The sequence below is a fragment of the Trachurus trachurus genome, assembly GCF_905171665.1.
Source record: "Trachurus trachurus genome assembly, chromosome: 16".
Taxonomy (NCBI): Eukaryota; Metazoa; Chordata; class Actinopteri; order Carangiformes; family Carangidae; genus Trachurus; species Trachurus trachurus.
This window is the reverse complement of record NC_139902.1, coordinates 34,431,315-34,450,795: the sequence shown is the minus strand read 5'-3', so window position 1 is coordinate 34,450,795 and position 19,481 is coordinate 34,431,315. Positions and strand designations below refer to the sequence as shown.

Here is a 19,481-nt window from a genome sequence, read left to right as displayed (position 1 = left end):
ACAGTACTTTCTGAGTTGAGGGTGATATCTTAAAATCGAGTTGCAACAAACCCCAGAATCTTTTTTTCATGCCTCCCCCTATGTGTCAAGATACTCTCTGCCAAATTTTATAGTTGTATGACTATTTATGTCATTGTAGGACCTAAATATTTGCATTTACATCATTTCGCCAGCAAAACGACCCCAGAAAGGGGGTTTGTCCCCTGTAGCTTTCCAGCAGCTAGTTGACCGGGTTGTCCACCCAGGTTTTAGTCCTTGAAAGTCCTAGAGATAATTTCTGCTGTCAAACCTTTTACAATGCTCCGTGTCCGTTTTCCAAAAAACTGGGATTTTGCCCCCTGGGTAATTGATAAAAGTGCGGTAAGTTTCAGACGGTTTTGCAGAGTGTTGCAGGTTGTATAGTAGGTGCAACAGGAAGAGAAACTGGTCTTTCCCAGTTCGGTGTTAACAGAGGGAACCTGCAGTGTGAGCCAATCTTTTGAGCGTATATATATATTATATATTCTATATATATTATATTTACATAATATTACTGAAACATTTTGGTACAACTATATGTTTGTCTTACATTGTTTTTATATCTTTATACTTTTTGACCTTGTATGTTACAAACGCTGCTGGAACGAGCAGTTTTTAATTCATTTATATTTATATATATAAACATATTTTTTGTTTTGTGCCAAGAGTCAGTGAAACGAAATGTTGTTCTATGCACACTGAATGACAATAAAGTAGCTATTCTATTCTATTCTATTCTATCACTGTGTGTGGGAGAAATAAACAGACTAGAAACTAAACATTAAAACAGCTCGTTACACCTCAGAACCAGAACCAGGAGTGTGTGTGTGTGTGTGTGTGTGTGTGTGTGTGTGTGTGTGTGTGTGTGTGTGTGTGTGTGTCTCACCCTTCATGGCGTCCAGCGGGGTCTTGTATCCCGGTCCACATCCTGAGCAGCTCGCTGAGAAAACACAACCGCAACAGCTCAGAGACATCGCGTGTGTGTTTGTCGGTCTGTGTCTGTGTGTGTCTGTCTGTGTTTGTCGGTCTGTGTGTGTCTGTGTGTGTCTGTGTGTGTGTGTGTGTGTGTGTGTGTGGTCCGGTGGCAGTGGAGAGTCCAAACAGCTGCAGGTGAAGCAGCTCAGCCTCCTCACCTGAGCTCTACAGGTGTTATTAGTGCTTCAATTATCAGTGACACCCAGAGGAGAGACACAACAGCACAGCAGCAGCTACACAACACAACAACACAACAACAGACACAACAGCACAGCAGCAGGTACACAACACAACAACACACACACACAGTTGTCCAGAGGTCTGTGTGTGTGTGAAGGAGTCTCATCATCTCCAGACTTTGTGTTCATGTCCAGCTCAACTAAACCTGAAGTCAGAGTTAACTCGCTGCTAGAGAGAATGCATTTCCTCAAGGAAATACGGTGAATGTTGATGCATTTCCTGAAGGAAATACGAGTGAATGCTGATGCATTTCCTCAAGGAAATACGGTGAATGTTGATGCATTTCCTCAAGGAAATACGAGTGAATGCTGATGCATTTCCTGAAGGAAATACGGTGAATGTTGATGCATTTCCTGAAGGAAATACGGGTGAATGTTGATGCATTTCCTGAAGGAAATACGGGTGAATGTTGATGCATTTCCTCAAGGAAATACGGGTGAATGTTGATGCATTTCCTGAAGGAAATACGAGTGAATGCTGATGCATTTCCTGAAGGAAATACGGTGAATGTTGATGCATTTCCTGAAGGAAATACGGGTGAATGTTGATGCATTTCCTGAAGGAAATACGGGTGAATGTTGATGCATTTCCTCAAGGAAATACGGGTGAATGTTGATGCATTTCCTCAAGGAAATACGGGTGAATGCTGGAAGCTGAACGAGCTGAATAAATTGTTGAAACGATGCTGAATTAAGTGAAGAAACTGCTGAAGCAATCTTGAAGAGATGAGACAATATATGAAGAGTATGAAATGGTTGGAAATTATTTTAATTGTTGAAGATCAGTATGAAGAAATTGAAAGTCTGAAGTCTACTCAGATTCATATAAAACTGACAGTTTGAAAACATTGTTGAACCATTACTAATGTAGATGAAACAATATCTGAAAAGTAAAAGTATAATAATGTAGAAGTAGTTACAATCCGTTAAAGGGAAGAATAAGTAAGAATAACTACATCATATCTGAAGGCTAAAAGTAGAAATGTTAAAAAAAAAAAAAAAAGTTTGAGGAAAATGTGGAAATCCTGCATATTTATAGTTTAACATTTTGCACAATAACTTATTTAGTAGTATTTGTATCTTTATTCTATTCTTTTATATAATATATGTGTATTTATCATATACGGTAGCTATGCATATTTCCTTTTTGTATATGGTAGGGTTAGGGTTTGCAACAGTGTTGAGAGGAGGCTGCTTTTAGTTTCTGACAGCTGAACACTGAGCTGCTTTTAAATATGAAGCTTTATCCATTTCAACTAAATAAACTACAGCAACAACTACTGTGGTTTTAAACAGGGTTGTATATTGTTTGTATATATTTTAACTATTGATTATAGAATGTGAGTGTGTGTTTTATTGAAAAAGAGGCTGGATGTGTGTATGAAAATAGGTACAGTGGGTTTTTAGCTGCTGGACAATCTCATATTACAAAGAGCTATGAACTGTGAAAACAGCATAGACATGTTCATGATGTGTGTTTGGGCAACACTGATATATAACAACTGAAACACTGAAATAGTTTATTTTTAGCCACATCAAAGTGAAATTATTAACTTTACTGATTATCTGTCCTGCTGCGAGCGCACAACTTCTTTCAGTGGCCTCCATAGACTCTATATAAAAGTTAAATATATATCCTCATATATAATGAGCTCCATAGACTATATATAACAGTATAATATTTAAGCAATATATGACAGGTTGTTGTATATGCTCATTAGATAGATAGATAGATAGATAGATAGATAGATAGATAGATAGATAGATAGATAGATAGATAGATAGATAGATAGATAGATAGATAGATAGATAGATAGATAGATAGATAGATAGATAGATAGATATGTTTATTGTCATTGTCATTTCCACAACAACGAAATTAAAAGTGCATCTCCTGCAGTGCAAAAATTCATAAAAACATTTTTTAAAAAAACAAAAAAAAAAAAAACATAAAACAAACATAAAACACACATGAACCACTCATCATTACTCAGCATGTAGTGCAGTCAGTGCTTTGGGGTAAAAACTACTATTACACCACGGCTGAGGCCTGAGGGGCGTTCTTGGCCGTGAACTTTGACATGTTTCTTCCTCCCCTCCATCACAACGTTTATCCTTTTTCCACAGTTTCTGACTTTCCTACCGGCCGTCTTATCTCTGCTCTACCCCCCCCCCCCCCCCCCCCCCCCCCCCCACCTTCCTGCTGCTGCAGCTACGTGAGTCTCACTGGCTGAAAGTTCACCGAGGGGCCAAGGAAGCTTTTACCTCCAGATCTAGTTTATATGGTGGAAGTTCAATAAGAGGAAAAGGAGTTCAAACTAGAAAAAGAAGCATTTCCTGCAGAAAATGTGTGTGAATGCTGAAAGCAGCTGAACGCTATTGTTGAAGCAATGCTGAATGTGCAAAAGCAATTGTAGTGTATTTTCTACCTCCTAATATGTAAGTAATTTACCCTGAGAGTTTCTTTTGTGTTTAGTATATGATCCACTTCAAATTCTTTACTTTTATCTTTAGAACTATCTTTCTTCTCCAGGTGTGTTCTTTGTTTGCCTGAAAGTATTGACTGGTATAACGTGAACTAAAAGCTCTGTCCAAACTGAAGGCCATATTTTTAGGTTAAGTCACTTTTTCTGGACATCTGTATTTGGTCTGTTTCATCTATGCTTTAAGTTAGCCTAAAGGGGTAACTGCCTGGTCAAGATGTTAAATACCAGAGGGTAATTTGGATATGTTGGGTTTTGTCTTAGCTTATGTCCATCTGGGTCAGTTACATTCTTCTGTTTAGAGAGGTGGAGTTTTAGAGTATATAAGGTCAGGACTTTTGGCCAAGACCCAGAGGTCTGTAGCAACCAAAAACGTAATAACAGCCAATAACGTAATAATTTTGGCCATTTTAAATGTAATAAAGCCAATAATGTAATAACATGCCAATAATGTAATAAAACTTTTGAGCCAATAACGTAATAACATTTTGCCAATAATGTAATAAGTTATTACATTATTGGCTGATTATTACGTTATTGGCCTAGTATTAAAAAAACCTTTGACAATGTAATAACTGGTGCCGATAATGTAATAATACATAAATATGACTGCAGTTCTTGGAAATAAAAGGCAGTTTTGTGCAGTTTGCTAATCAAAAATAGGTATAGTGGATGACATAGTCGTCATATTTATTCATCCAAGATGTACTATCATTCACCTCTCTCTCTCACTTCTACCATGCTTAATGATATGTTTGCAGTAAGTAAACATTGTAGGCTATCAACAACCTCCAAAACATAACCAAACTTGTGTATTGAATGGTGTCTGCCAGCCAGTTTATGTTTCAGTCATGTGTAACTTCCTGCCTCAGACAAACCATTGGGAATAGGTAATGTGAAATGTGATAATCCCAGCATGGCTCGGAGGAGCAATGGAGTTGATTTGGTTTTACCATTGATTTTTTTTAAATGAACATATTTAGCCATCATTTGTCCAACTTGATGGTTAGCGTTATCTCCAGAACACCCAAATGAAGTTCCAAATGAAGTGGCAGCACAATTGTACACATTCAGAAATCTCTTTCTCAAAGAGATGTTTTCTTTTGCAGCACCAATCAACAAATAGATCACTACTGAAACCAGCTGTTGGAGATCTAAAATGAAATCTCTGTAGGTTTCATACATCTAACTTTGATTTCCATGGTTGAAAATTAAAAACTACATCAAAACGTTGAGCTTAAAGGGACAACGAGGAGTTTTGTTAAAGTGAAGTGTTTTCTCACTACATTTATGAGCCTCCGCACCGTGAAATTCTTTGACCGGTGCAAGACAGACTCATGTTTTCATTCATCAAGAATTAAAGTCAGAGGTTGGAAGACGATCACATACCGTAGTAGTTCCCACCATAAACGGAGATTCGGCGGCGTTATTCTCATGACTCGCCACGAAACCGAAAGTAAAGAAACGCTGGTCGGCTCGCCCAGCATTTCCACCACCACTAATAATAACAAAATAACCATAGAGACAAAACCATAGATTTATCTAAAATGGACCATTAACAAGTGGTAACGGAGATTCATCCACATTAATATCAGACTTTTTTATAACCAGATAGCATAATAAGATTTTTTATGTTCTTGTTCCAACATAGAAACCTTTATACACTAAACTTCTCCCAGATGTCAACAGCATCTGGACAGTCTGTCTATAGAACCGTCTCCACTCACTGAGACGGTTGTAAATGTTTCTAACAGACGTCACGGCTCAAACCACAACAACCGTGTTCACATGTAAAGAGACAGACTGGTTTATTATTATTTTTATTACTATGATCATGAAGCTGCTTTGAGTCAATGTAGATGTGATGTCCATATCAAATAAAATAAACACATAACACCCAGATAAAGACCTGAGTCTCAGCTGATAGGTGAAGAGTCAGTTACATAACACACACACACACACACAGTTCATTCACAAAGAAACTAGAAAATAAAAAACATTTTGATTTTGAGCATCGTTGTTTATTATTATTATTATTATTATTATTATTATTATTATTATTATTATTATTATTATTATTATTTATTATTATTTTTAACGATAAACAACACAACCAGCGACAGCGATGACATCATCACGTCACATGATGTCGTTTTGACTTTAAAGTTTTGACATTAACGAGTCTAAAGCCGGTTCTGTCCCGACACGTCCGGATTAACTCTGCCCCCCAGTGTGTGTTGGTGTGTGTAAATGTGTGTGTGCACTGTGCACTGCAAAAACTCAAAATCTTTCCAAGAATATTTGTCTTATTTCTTGTCAAAATGTCTCATTTCTAGTCAAAACTAATCTCCTTCCACTTAAAATAAGACTCATCACCTAAAAATTAACTTGTTTTTAGATCATTTTCACTTGTTTCAAGCAAAGTTTCACTTGAAATAAGCAGAAAAAGTTGCAAAAAGTCTTTTGTGTTTGTAATAAGAAAGAAAAACTTGCTCCATCAGATTTTTCTACTTATTTCAAGTGAAAATCAGCTTGAAAGAAGTAAAAAGTGTCTAAAAACAAGCTGCTTTTAATGTGATGAGTCTTATTTTAAGTAGAATGAGATTTGTTTTGACTAGAAATGAGACAAATATTCTTGGTGAGATTTTTAGTTTTTGCAGTGCGGATCCCTTCATCACATTAAAAGCAGCTTGTTTTTAGACACTTTTTACTTCTTTCAAAAAGATTTTCACTTGAAATAAGTAGAAAAATCTGATAGTGGAGCAAGTTTTTCTTTCTTATTACAAACACAAAAAACTTACTTTCACTGGCAGATTTTTCTACTTATTTCAAGTGAAAATTAGTTTGAAACAAGTGAAAATGATCTAAAAACAAGTTCATTTTTAGATGATGAGTCTTATTTTAAGTGGAAAGAGATTAGTTTTGACTAGAAATGAGACAAATATTCTTGGATAGATTTAGAGTTTTTACAGTGCAGTGACCTACTTCATGTGTAACTGTGGTGGATCATTAATCGAAGACTCAATAATCATAAAACTTTTGCTGTGGCTCCGCCCCCTCACACACACACACACACACACACACACACACACACACACACACACACACACACACACACACACACACACACACACACACACACACACACACACACACACACACACACACACACACACTTGACTTCAAAGACTCAAGACTCAGGTCGTCCGTGTGATGACATCGTCACCGTGACATCATCATCAGTGCATCTTTCTGTCAGAAGGAAACCACACAGGACACAGGCTCGGCCAATCAGGAGCTATCATTCTCTATCCTCGCATTTTTATGCAGATTGTTATCTGTCTTTCTACTGCTACAAGTGCTGCTAACATTCTGTATCCTACTATGTTTGTGCAGGTAGCAATGCCATGCAACGTTCAGCTGAAAGCAGATAACGATGCCATGCAACGTTGAGCTGCATGGAATTGTTATCTGCTTTCTTCTTTTTTTCCATTGTTATTATTATTACTATTATCTGTGATCTGTGGTATGTCTGTCTGTCTGTTTTTTAATGTGAGGACTACGGACGGAAACTAGCTGTGAGCCAAATCCATTGGCTGCAGGGAGGGAGACAATGACTGACTAACACACACTCACACACACACACGCACACACACACACACAGAGCGACTGGATAGAAAACAGGTCAAAGTCCATGAGAAAAACAACAGCTCTGACCAGCAGCAGCAGCGCTCTGCAGGTTGCTATAGGAGACCGAGTGATTGACAGGTGGTCAGAGTAGTGATTGACAGGTTGCTAGGAGACGGAGTAGTGATTGACATGGTTGCTAGGAGACGGAGGCAGTGGTCAGAGAAGATGCCGGTACTCACCCATGTCTGTGTCGTCGTGCTGCTGCTGCTGCTCTCGGCCGATCTGGACTCAGACTCAGACTCAGTCCAGATCCACAGAGACCAGAGAGGAGAGAGACCAGAGGGGGCGGAGCTTCAGAGGCCCCCGCCGGCCAATCACAGAGCAGCTGAGGGGCCCCCACACAAACACACAGCCAGTTGGAGTTAACCCCGTCACCGCCAGAGAGTTTCACTCAGAGAGAGAGGAGGGAGTGTGTAGTTTAAAGTGTGTGAAACTAAAAGTGTGTGTAGTTGTTTCACTTCTTTGTGTAAGATTCTTATCGTTTGTTTAGGGGCAGAAGAGGGGAGGGGGGGTAGAAGGGGGGGTGGGGGGGTTATTAAAGGGGCAGATCGTCCTGTCTCTGGTCCAACACTCCTTCACTTCACTGTTACTGCTGTTTACTGATCTGATGCTTCTCAGTGAGGAAGAGGAGGAGGAAGAGGAGGAGAAGTTGAAGGAGAAGAAGTTGAAGAAAAAGTTGAAGGAGGAGAAGTTGAAGAAAAGTTGAAGGAGAAAAAGTTGAAGAAAAAGTTGAAGGAGGAGAAGTTGAAGAAGAGGTTGAAGAAAAAACAGAAGTTGAAGGAGAAGAAGTTGAAGAAAAAGCAAAAGTTGAAGTTGAAGAAAAAGTTGAAGGGGAAGAAGTTGAAGAAAAAGCAGAAGTTGAAGGAGAAGAAGTTGAAGAAAAAGTTGAAGGAGAAAAAGTTGAAGAAAAAGTTGAAGGAGGAGAAGTTGAAGAAAAAGTTGAAGGAGAAGAAGTTGAAGAAAAGTTGAAGGAGAAAAAGTTGAAGAAAAAGTTGAAGGAGGAGAAGTTGAAGAAAAAGTTGAAGGAGAAAAAGTTGAAGAAAAAGTTGAAGGAGGAGAAGTTGAAGAAAAAGCAGAAGTTGAAGGAGAAGAAATTGAAGAAAACGTTGAAGTTGGAGAAAAAGTTGAAGAAAAAGCAGAAGTTGAAAGAATAAGTTGAAGAAAAAGTTGAAGGAGAAGATGAAGATGAAGGAGAAGAAGTTGAAGGAAAGATGAAGGAGAAGAAGAAAAAGAAGAAGCAGAAGTTGAAGGAAAGACTAGAAACAGCACTAACCCTAACGGAAAATGCGTGTGAATGCTGAAAGCCATTGCTGAAGCCATTGCTGAAGCCATGCTGAATGCTAAATTAGCAGTAGAAATTGACAAGCAAACACAGTAATGTCATGTAACACAAACAGCGAAGGCAGGAATCGAACCCTGGTCCTCATGATTGGCAGCCCAGCAAACTAACCTCTCAACCACAGAGAAGGTGGACCATTTTAAGTTTTATACCGTGATAAATCAAACACTGTCCGATGAAGCAGTAGTTTACACAGTTTAAACTAGGAGCAAGTTATCAGAAATCAACAGAGGAAGACTGGGGGAATGATTCACTAACAAAGTTGTTGGGTCAAGATTTGAACCTGCAACCTTCAGGTCTTCAGCCCAGTGATCTAATCACTTCACCATAGTTACATTCAATGAGAGAAGGGTAAAAGAAACGAAGAAAAGAGGCTCACTGACTTCTGCTTAAAAAAAAAAGAATAGAGTAGAAATGAGCCACAACAAGTAAGTAGAGGACTTTTTTGTGACTTGTGACTATTTTTTGGTGAAATCAAACAAAGTATAATGCCCATTCCAGTGAATTACAAAGTTGAGCTCCTTCTACTCTGCTGGGAGAAAAATTGCATTGGGGTGAATGGCAGAGAGAGAGCACCCAGGCTGCATTTAAAAAATATTTAAAATTATTCTCTAAGTGTCTTTGCGTTTTTGACCAGATTTTTAGCCAGAAGACAAGTGTGGCTACAAACGGTGGCTAAAATCATGAGTATAGTGTCATTTGTAGCTTTGGTGGCAGTTTCAGAAGAAAAGTTCCAGTCGCTTTTCTGGCTCTCCTGCACTCTACGATGTCACTCACTCTGACCAAACGCCATACACGTTTATTGAAAAGTGTGAAATTTGTCAGAAATCCACATGTGCTTTTAAAAGGTTTATCTCAATAATGGTAGAAGATATGAACAAGTTATTTTCAAGGTGAATACATTAGAAGTTTGTCTACAGAAGCTGACTGAAGTCTGTAGGTAAAAGTATGTGGAAGCAATTGAGGTTCAAAGTAGGACCAGTAGTTTCAGAGTTTGAAGCCTGTTCCAATTTATGTCTAATGGGACAAAAAAAACAGAACTATTTGAATATTTTAAAAAGTATAAATAGTATGAAAAAGTTAAATAGTTCCGATAATGTCCAGAAAAAGCTGCATGTTTTGATATATTAATTGTTGAAATAGCACAAAGTATGAAGGACTAGAAGCGGTCCGTAAAACGGCGGAAAGTAGTAAGAAGGAGAAGCAGAAGTTGAAGGAGAAGTTGAAGGAGAAGTTAAAGGAGAAGAAGTTGAAGGAGAAGTTAAAGGAGAAGAAGGGGGGTGAAGTGTGTGAAGTGAAGACATCTTGGACCAGTGCTGATGGAGAAGAACCTGAGTGTTGTTGTGCTTTTATTGTGGAAAACAACCAGCTTTTCAAAGTAAAACACCGACTCCAACCAAACACAGTAGAGCTCTGCTAACGAGTCGTTTTATTTCTCAGGAGGGTCAGACAACAGAAACCAAACATCATCATCATCATCATCATCATCATCATCTTCATCATCATCATCATCATCATCATCGTCATCATCATCATCATCATCATCATCATCATCATCATCATCATCATCATCATCATCATCATCATCATCGTCATCGTCTTCCTCCTGGTCACATGATAAACATCTAAAACAACAGTGGAGCTGCAGTTCCTCTCCTGTCCACTAGGGGCTGCTCACTAACAGAGCTGCTTCCCCCAGGAGAAGGAGACAGCTCATCACCACATCTACTCTATCACCCCCCCCCCCCCCACCCCCCAAAACCCCCCCGGTCCAGGTCCTGTAGACCTGGTTCTATAGGACGAATCTCCTTGTTGTTTACAACTACTTCCTGGTAGAAAACCAGCATGAGAACAATAGTGACGGACGAGAGTTTCACTATATTTATCTAATTTTTCATGTCACTATATCACCGTTTAGACTAATCTGATGTTTGTAAAGTTTATAAAACCAATGATTGGACAAACATTACTATTTATGTGTGCACATTTTTGTAATTAGTCATGGTTATCATAGATTAGCAGGGCTAACGGTTAGCTACCTGTTTAACTTTAATAACTCAGTGACTCAATAAACGCTTCATGAAAAAATATTTTCTCCAGCGGATATCTGAGTTCCAACATGACTGAGCTAACTGGAGTAGTTTCATGTCGTGTCCCACAACGGGAGGGTTTTAACAGCTGACGTCCTGCTGTTAGCTTAGCTACTTTTAGCTTAGCTACCGTTAGCTGTCCCTGTCAGCTGAGCCACTGATGCTTTCTAGACACTGTGATTCCCCCAAACTGAATAAATACAACACATAGCAACACAAAACACACACACAGAAATAGTAATGTTTCTTCAATCATTTCAGATTTGTCTAAACGGTGATAGGGCGTGAAAAATATGATATATAGCTAAACTCTTGTTCGTTACTATTGATCTCATTCACATTAGTGCTGGTTTTCTACCAGGAAGTAGAATGTAAACAACAAGGAGATTTGTCCTGTAGACCTGGTCCTGTACTGGTTCTCTGAGTTTATGGGATGGACCGACATCCTCAGCTGGACGAGTTGCTGCTTGTGAATCCACCGGTAAAACGGTTCAAGTCCAGCGGTAAAACCAGAAGTCTCTGGTCAGAGTCTCAGGAGTCTCTAGTGTTTCATGTGGTGTCTTCAGCTCTTGTCCTCCTCTACCTCCTCCTTCTGTTGGTCCTCCTTCTCTCCTTCCTCCTCATTCTCTACCTCCTTCTCTCCGTCCTCCTCTCCTCCTTCTGTCCTGCTCTTTATCTTCCACTCGTCTCCGACCTCCTCTCCGATCACGATCCTCGTCTCTCGTCTCTCTTTGTTCGTGTCCTTGTCTCCTTCTTCCATCTCCTTTCCTCCTTCCTCCTCCTCCTCCTCCTCCTCCTCGCTGTCCTCCTCCTCCGTCGTCTTAACTCCGTCTGTCTTGTCCTTCTCCTTCTCTGTGTCCTCCTGCTGTCCAACCCCTTCCTCTCCTTCCTCTCCGTCCTCTCCTTCCTCCTTTCCTTCTTCCTTCTCCGTCTCCTCTTTCTCCTCCTCCAGCAGCGTCTCTTCTTTTATCTGCACCTCCTTCCCTCCTTGTTTCCTCGTGTCCTCCTCCTCCTCCTCGGCCTCCTCCTCCTCGGTGTCCTCCTCATCTTCCAGCTCCAGAGCATCGGGACGATCGTCCTTCGGAGCGTCGGCACCGAGCAGCTTCTCCGTCAGGGTTTTGAGGAGGTGCAGCTGGATCTCCTCTGGCTTCTTCTGACTCCTCCTCTCCTCCTCCTCCTCCTCCACCTCCTCCTCCTTCAGGAGAAGACCGGTCAGCCGGAATGAGTCCTTCCACACCTGGTGAAATAAATAGAAATTTAAGAGATTAAATGAAGTTGGTTTCTGAGTGGGTTAAAGGGATAGTATCATTTTTTTTTAAAGTGGGGTTGTATGATCTACAAATAGCCCCTAAGTACTTTAATTGCAGTATAAGACTCTCTGCACTCCTCCCGTTAGCAACGCCAGCCCATAATAGCCCTGCCCAGAGATTTACAACATACAGTGTTGTGAACAGACCCAAAGAAACGGCCTATTTTCATGGCCTAGAAGAGGTTTTACCTGAAAAAAAATACACAGTTCCATTGTTCACTATAATATAATTTTTTCCAGCCCTTCAAAGTGCAGGAAAAACACAGTTTTTATTTGGACCTAACCAACTGCTGATCGGCGGGTGCTAACCCTGGGCGGAGGGATACGTGAGTTGGTTCGGTCCAAATAAAAACTATGTTTTTACTGCACTTTATGAAGTTTTTTAACTGTAATATGTTAACAAGACTGAACAAGACATTTTCACCTGCTATACCCAATGTTTAGATCAGGTGTTGTATGTATGCAAATTAGCCATACGTAATGTCATACCTGCTCTACTAAGGATGTGGCTACCTTCAAAAATTGCAGTCATCTTGAAATTTAAAGTCATTTCTTGTCGAGTGACCGATGGAGTCAACTCATCCCAGTTTTCATGCTGGTACCACCACAGCACCTTTATATATACCTGTGCCGTCAAAACGGTGGAATTTATGCAAATGTATGCATATTGGCTCATGTTAACAAAGAATTCCAAAAAACTTGTAATACATTTTTTGTTTGTCTTAATGTAAGTAATCAATTGGGTAATTTTCATGGAGATATCTAAAGGTTAAAAATGTAACTCTATTCACGTGAGAAAAACAATGAATAGGCGTATTATGGGCTATATTTGGGTCTTTTTCTAAACTTTCCCCTAATGGGATTCTTCTGGATTTTTTTCCCTCACTCAGGACATGTTGAGGATACAAAACCAGTTGAGTTTGATTCTATTGCAATTTGTTCAACCTTTTTTCATAAAATGACTGGACTATATAGGGATTATGGCAATGGGCCAGTTTGCCAGAATGGTGAACTATCCCTTTAATAAACAACAGAGCAGACAGACCTGAGGCAGCGTGTAGAGCAGCTCCAGAGCCTCCACCAGCCAGTCCACCAGCAGCGAGGCCACTCCGGCCTGCAGCTGCAGCGGCGTGGCCTCCTCGTCCTGCAGCAGCGCCGGGCTTCCCGAGATGAAGCGTTCCCAGCGGAGCAGCAGGAAGCGCTGCAGCACCGGCTTCACGCACACGTCCAGCGGCTGCAGCCACACGGAGCAGCCGGCCGGGATCACCGCCGGCAGCGTTCCCGACCCGCCCACCGCCGTCAGGAACTGGTCTCCCAGGTGATCCCGGTGGCGGTCCGACACCAGCAGAGACTTCCCGGGCCGAGTCCTGGTGGAGGCGGGAGAGTAGACAAAAGTTTTACTCAAGTAAAAGTAAAAAGTATGCTGCATTGAAACTAAACGCCACAATTAATTAATCGTAACGATTCCTAAATACCGTCACATTCCAAAAAAATGTGATGTTGGAACCGTATCGGCAGATGTGGCGCTAAAATAAAGGTAAATGCTCAGATACTGGTCCATTTAACTAACGTAACATTGAATTGGTAGGAATTTAAATGTTAGCGTGTCATTTTTAATGACTCATTGAGTGCCATTGACGTATATAAAATTGAAATGTTCAGATGTCTTACATGTTTTTGAAGCCAAAATTAAAAACGGATAAATCACTGTTTTTCTTGAGAGACTCAACAAAAATGCATTTTTCTCAGCTTTCTAGAAAAAAAGTGGTCTTTTTGGTGCAACCAGGCTCTATTCAATGTTTTTTCCCTAATTAAATAGAGAGTCTCCTCTTTCCTTTGAGCTATTTGGTGTTTTTATCATAGTACAAAATATTCTGTGGGTCTTGAAATATTACTCAAAATGCCTATAAATTAACATACTCCATTATAAAGTGAACTTAAACCCTTTTCAAAACCTTTACTCTCTGGATGTAAAACAGGCGAACAAATGCACATTGCACAATATTTAAAAAAAAAATTAAATTAAATTAAAAAATTCCCCCCCAAAAAATATTTATTTAAAAAAAAAATCGACTTTTGAAAAAAAAAAAAAATTGATTTAAAAATCGTCAAAAAAGATTTCGTGATATTCATGTGAATCGATTTTTTTTCCCACCCCTACTTAGAAGTACAATTTACCCAAAAAGTTGCTCCAGTAACTGTAACGTAGTAACCGTAGTAACCGTAGTAACCGTAGTAACCGTAGTAACCGTAGAGAGCGTTCCTACCGTGTGGCCGTGTGCTGCAGCCAGACCTTGTTGGTCCAGACTTCCAGAGCCTCTTCCACCTGGAGACTCTCCTCCAGCAGGACGAAGGCCGGCAGAGCCTTGGCCGCTGTCGTTGTTCGCCCGTTGCCGAGCACCAGCGCCGGGAGCGCCGTGCCGTCGGCCAGCGCCGCCAGATACACCGTCACCAACGGCAACGAGCCGGAGAACTCCAGGGCCTCGGAGCGCCGGGACTTGTCCTGGACCAACCTCAGATCCACGAAGAGACAGAGCTCGTCCATCGCCGCCACGCTGCACTCCGACAGCTGGTGCTCCCGGATCACCTGACAGAGAAGACAGGAAGACTTTATTATTGTCCACCGGAGATAGAGAGAAGATAGGAAGACTTTATTATTATTATCCAACGGAGATAGAGAGAAGATAGGAAGACTTTATTATTATCCGCCGGAGATAGAGAGAAGATAGGAAGACTTTGTTATTATCCAACGGAGATAGAGAGAAGATAGGAAGACTTTATTATTATTATCCAACGGAGATAGAGAGAAGATAGGAAGACTTTGTTACTATTATCCAACGGAGATAGAGAGAAGATAGGAAGACTTTGTTATTATCCACCGGAGATAGAAGATAGGAAGACTTTATTATTATCCACCGGAGATAGAGAGAAGATAGGAAGACTTTGTTATTATTGTCCACCAGAGATAGAGAGAAGATAGGAAGACTTTGTTATTATCCACCGGAGATAGAAGATAGGAAGACTTTATTATTGTCCACCGGAGATAGAGAGAAGATAGGAAGACTTTGTTATTATCCACCGGAGATAGAAGATAGGAAGACTTTATTATTATCCACCGGAGATAGAGAGAAGATAGGAAGACTTTGTTATTGTCCACCGGAGATAGAGAGAAGATAGGAAGACTTTATTATTATCCACCGGAGATAGAGAGAAGATAGGAAGACTTTGTTATTATCCACCGGAGATAGAGAGAAGATAGGAAGACTTTGTTATTATCCACCCGGAGATAGAGAGAAGATAGGAAGACTTTGTTATTATCCACCGGAGATAGAGAGAAGATAGGAAGACTGTATTATTATCCAGCGGAGATAGAGAGAAGATAGGAAGACTTTATTATTATCCACCGGAGATAGAGAGAAGATAGGAAGACTTTGTTATTATTGTCCACCGGAGATAGAGAGAAGATAGGAAGACTTTGTTATTATCCACCGGAGATAGAAGATAGGAAGACTTTATTATTATCCACCGGAGATAGAGAGAAGATAGGAAGACTTTGTTATTATCCACCGGAGATAGAGAGAAGATAGGAAGACTTTATTATTGTCCACCGGAGATAGAGAGAAGATAGGAAGACTTTGTTATTATCCACCGGAGATAGAAGATAGGAAGACTTTATTATTATCCACCGGAGATAGAGAGAAGATAGGAAGACTTTGTTATTATCCACCGGAGATAGAGAGAAGATAGGAAGACTTTGTTATTATCCACCGGAGATAGAAGATAGGAAGACTTTATTATTATCCACCGGAGATAGAGAGAAGATAGGAAGACTTTGTTATTATCCACCGGAGATAGAAGATAGGAAGACTTTATTATTATCCACCGGAGATAGAGAGAAGATAGGAAGACTTTGTTATTGTCCACCGGAGATAGAGAGAAGATAGGAAGACTTTGTTATTATCCACCGGAGATAGAAGATAGGAAGACTTTATTATTATCCACCGGAGATAGAGAGAAGATAGGAAGACTTTGTTATTGTCCACCGGAGATAGAGAGAAGATAGGAAGACTTTGTTATTATCCACCGGAGATAGAGAGAAGATTGGAAGACTTTGTTATTATTATCCACCGGAGATAGAGAGAAGATTGGAAAACTTTATTATTATTATCCACCGGAGATAGAGAGAAGATAGGAAAACTTTATTATTATTATCCACCGGAGATAGAGAGAAGATAGGAAAACTTTATTACTATCCACCGGAGATAGAGAGAAGATAGGAAAACTTTGTTATTGTCCACCGGAGATAGAGAGAAGATAGGAAAACTTTGTTATTGTCCACCGGAGATAGAGAGAAGATAGGAAGACTTTGTTATTATCCACCGGAGATAGAGAGAAGATAGGAAGACTTTGTTATTGTCCACCGGAGATAGAGAGAAGATAGGAAAACTTTATTATTATTATCCACCGGAGATAGAGAGAAGATAGGAAGACTTTGTTATTATCCACCGGAGATAGAGAGAAGATAGGAAGACTTTATTATTATTATCCACCGGAGATAGATAGAAGATAGGAAGACTTTGTTATTATTGTCCACCGGAGATAGAGAGAAGACAGGAAGACTTTGTTATTATCCACCGGAGATAGATAGAAGATAGGAAAACTTTATTATTATCCACCGGAGATGGAGAGAAGATAGGAAAACTTTATTATTATCCACCGGAGATAGAGAGAAGATAGGAAGACTTTGTTATTATCCATCGGAGATAGAGAGAAGATAGGAAAACTTTGTTATTATTGTCCACCGGAGATAGAGAGAAGATAGGAAGACTTTGTTATTATTATCCACCGGAGATAGAGAGAAGATAGGAAGACTTTGTTATTATTGTCCACCGGAGATAGAGAGAAGATAAGAAGACTTTTTTGTTATTGTCCACCCTAGATAGATAGAAGATAGGAAGACTTTATTATTATCCACCGGAGATAGAGAGAAGATAAGAAGACTTTTTTGTTATTGTCCACCCTAGATAGATAGAAGATAGGAAGACTTTATTATTATCCACCGGAGATAGAGAGAAGATAGGAAGACTTTATTATTATCCACCCGGAGATAGAGAGAAGATAGGAAGACTTTATTATTATCCACCGGAGATAGAGAGAAGATAGGAAGACTTTATTATTATCCACCGGAGATAGAGAGAAGATAGGAAGACTTTGTTATTATCCACCTGGAGATAGAAGATAGGAAAACTTTATTATTATCCACCGGAGTTAGAGAGAAGATAGGAAGACTTTATTATTATCCACCGGAGATAGAGAGAAGATAGGAAGACTTTATTATTATCCACCGGAGATAGAGAGAAGATAGGAAGACTTTATTATTATCCACCGGAGATAGAGAGAAGATAGGAAGACTTTATTATTATCCACCGGAGATAGAGAGAAGATAGGAAAACTTTGTTATTATCCACCGGAGATAGAGAGAAGATAGGAAGACTTTGTTATTATCCACCGGAGTGGGAATTTGTCTTCGGCCTCTCCAAGACAACAAGGTGTAAAACAATCAGAGTGCTCCACAGCTACACATAAAAGACAGAGAAACAAGAAACAAACTGAAATGTTGTGCAGAACAGGCGTAGACAACAACAGCAGCAGATACAACAGCCCTGTAAGTGGTTGCCAGGTGCAGTCAAACAATCAGAACATATTCCGAGCTTGTACGGCCTGTAGAATAAAGGATTTCTTTAAAAATTCCCGGCTAGGGATGTCACGATTACTTGTTTTCACAATTAATCGCGGTATTAAATGCCACAGTTAATTAATCGTAAAGATTCCTAAATACCGTCACTTTCCAAAAAAGATGATGTTGGAAACACAGAGGCAGATGTGGCGCCAAAGTGAAGGTAAATGTTAGAAATACTGGTCCATTTACCAATGTAACATATGATTGGTAGGAATTTAAATGTTAGCGTCTCATTTGTGATAAAAAACAAACAATTAAAATAAACTTAAACATTTGGTATAGATGACAATTAATGATTTGAATATTTAAAACACTTCCTCTGGAGGATTAATAATTGGTTATATATGAATAGTAAATACTTAAATTATTTAGTGTAAAAATTTGTAATGTAGTTAGTTATATTTTGACTGTTTTTGATTTTACACATTAATAGTGTTGTGAAATTAATTCATGTATAATAATCGTGATAATCGTAATACCGTGATTATTTCTCTGACAATAATCGTACAAAGAAAATCTATAATCGTGACATTGCTATTACCGGCTCATCCTGGGAACTCTGAATCTTCGGCCGGATGGGAGCAGTTTGAACTGAGTTTAGGTTTAAGGGATGTGTAACTGTCTGTCCTTCCTGACAGCTCATCCCAGCTCACCTTGTGTGTGAACTCCCTGAAGGACGTGACCTTGACGTGCAGCGAGGCCGGTGGCGTGCGGTGCAGCGTGGCGCTCCGGCCGGCGCTCCGGACGCCCAGCCGGTGCCGCACCAGGAAGCCGACGGCCCAGTCGTAGGAGATGCGGAAGGAGTCGCTGAAGCCGCCCTTCTTCTTGAGCGTGGAGGCTTTGTGGAAGAAGCTGCTCTCTGTGATGGGAAGCTGCTGCTCGCGCATCAACAGCAGCCAGGCCACCATGCGCTCCTCGCCGAGCACCGAGCGCTCCGGCTGCTCCGGCCGCTCCGACCGCTCCGACCGCCGCACACGCCTCCGAGCCTCCGACATCCACGATCGGATCAGCTGCAGCTCCGTGGAGAAGACGCGTGAGGCCTGATGGGAGAAAAAAAAACATTCACATAAGTATCGCAATATTTTCTTTGACAATTTTTAAACCAGTATTTACTGGTTTAAAGGGACAACCAGGAGTTTCTCCATCGGCAGAACGAAAAATTCCGCAACAATAAAAAAGTCTGATATTAATGTGGATGAATCTACGTTACCACTTGTTAATGGTCCATTGTAGATAAATCTATGGTTTTGTCTCTATGGTTATTTTGTTGTAATGTACTTTATATATATATATATATATATATATATATATATATATATATATATATATATATATATATATATACATATATATGCCTTTTTTACATACTGAGAGTCCAGGTTTTTTTTTTTATTAATTTAAACTTTTTTTATTTTTGAGAAATTTCACCAGTTTCTTCTAGATTTTTTTTAAAACTGTTTTTTGAGAAATGTTACCACTTTTTTCTAGAAAATGTTTAACTTTATATTATTTATTTATTCATTTTTCTAGAAATCTTACCACTTTTTTCCAGAAATTTCTCTACAATATTTCAACAAATTCACACCATTGTCACTAGT

At 39.7% G+C, this 19,481-nt stretch overlaps 2 protein-coding genes across 3 annotated transcripts in view; both read right to left on the bottom strand.

The window, feature by feature from the left end:
- The window catches only part of selenbp1 (selenium binding protein 1), a 75,591-nt gene extending 67,930 nt beyond the window's left edge, over positions 1-7,661 (bottom strand). For both annotated transcript variants that reach the window (XM_083989324.1, XM_083989323.1), the window contains exons 1-2: positions 7,585-7,661; positions 905-958 (exon numbers count right to left, since the gene is read on the bottom strand). In XM_083989324.1, coding sequence (XP_083845450.1) covers positions 905-958; positions 7,585-7,588 — 58 coding nt within the window. In that variant the 5' untranslated portion in view covers positions 7,589-7,661. The remainder of the gene's footprint in view (positions 1-904; positions 959-7,584) is intronic.
- A 2,874-nt stretch (positions 7,662-10,535) lies between these two features.
- The window catches only part of LOC310999157 (uncharacterized protein), a 65,254-nt gene continuing 56,308 nt past the window's right edge, over positions 10,536-19,481 (bottom strand). Inside the window, exons 25-28 of the mRNA XM_083989481.1 lie at positions 18,537-18,923; positions 14,411-14,730; positions 13,189-13,510; positions 10,536-12,071 (exon numbers count right to left, since the gene is read on the bottom strand). Coding sequence (XP_083845607.1) covers positions 11,397-12,071; positions 13,189-13,510; positions 14,411-14,730; positions 18,537-18,923 — 1,704 coding nt within the window. The 3' untranslated portion in view covers positions 10,536-11,396. The remainder of the gene's footprint in view (positions 12,072-13,188; positions 13,511-14,410; positions 14,731-18,536; positions 18,924-19,481) is intronic.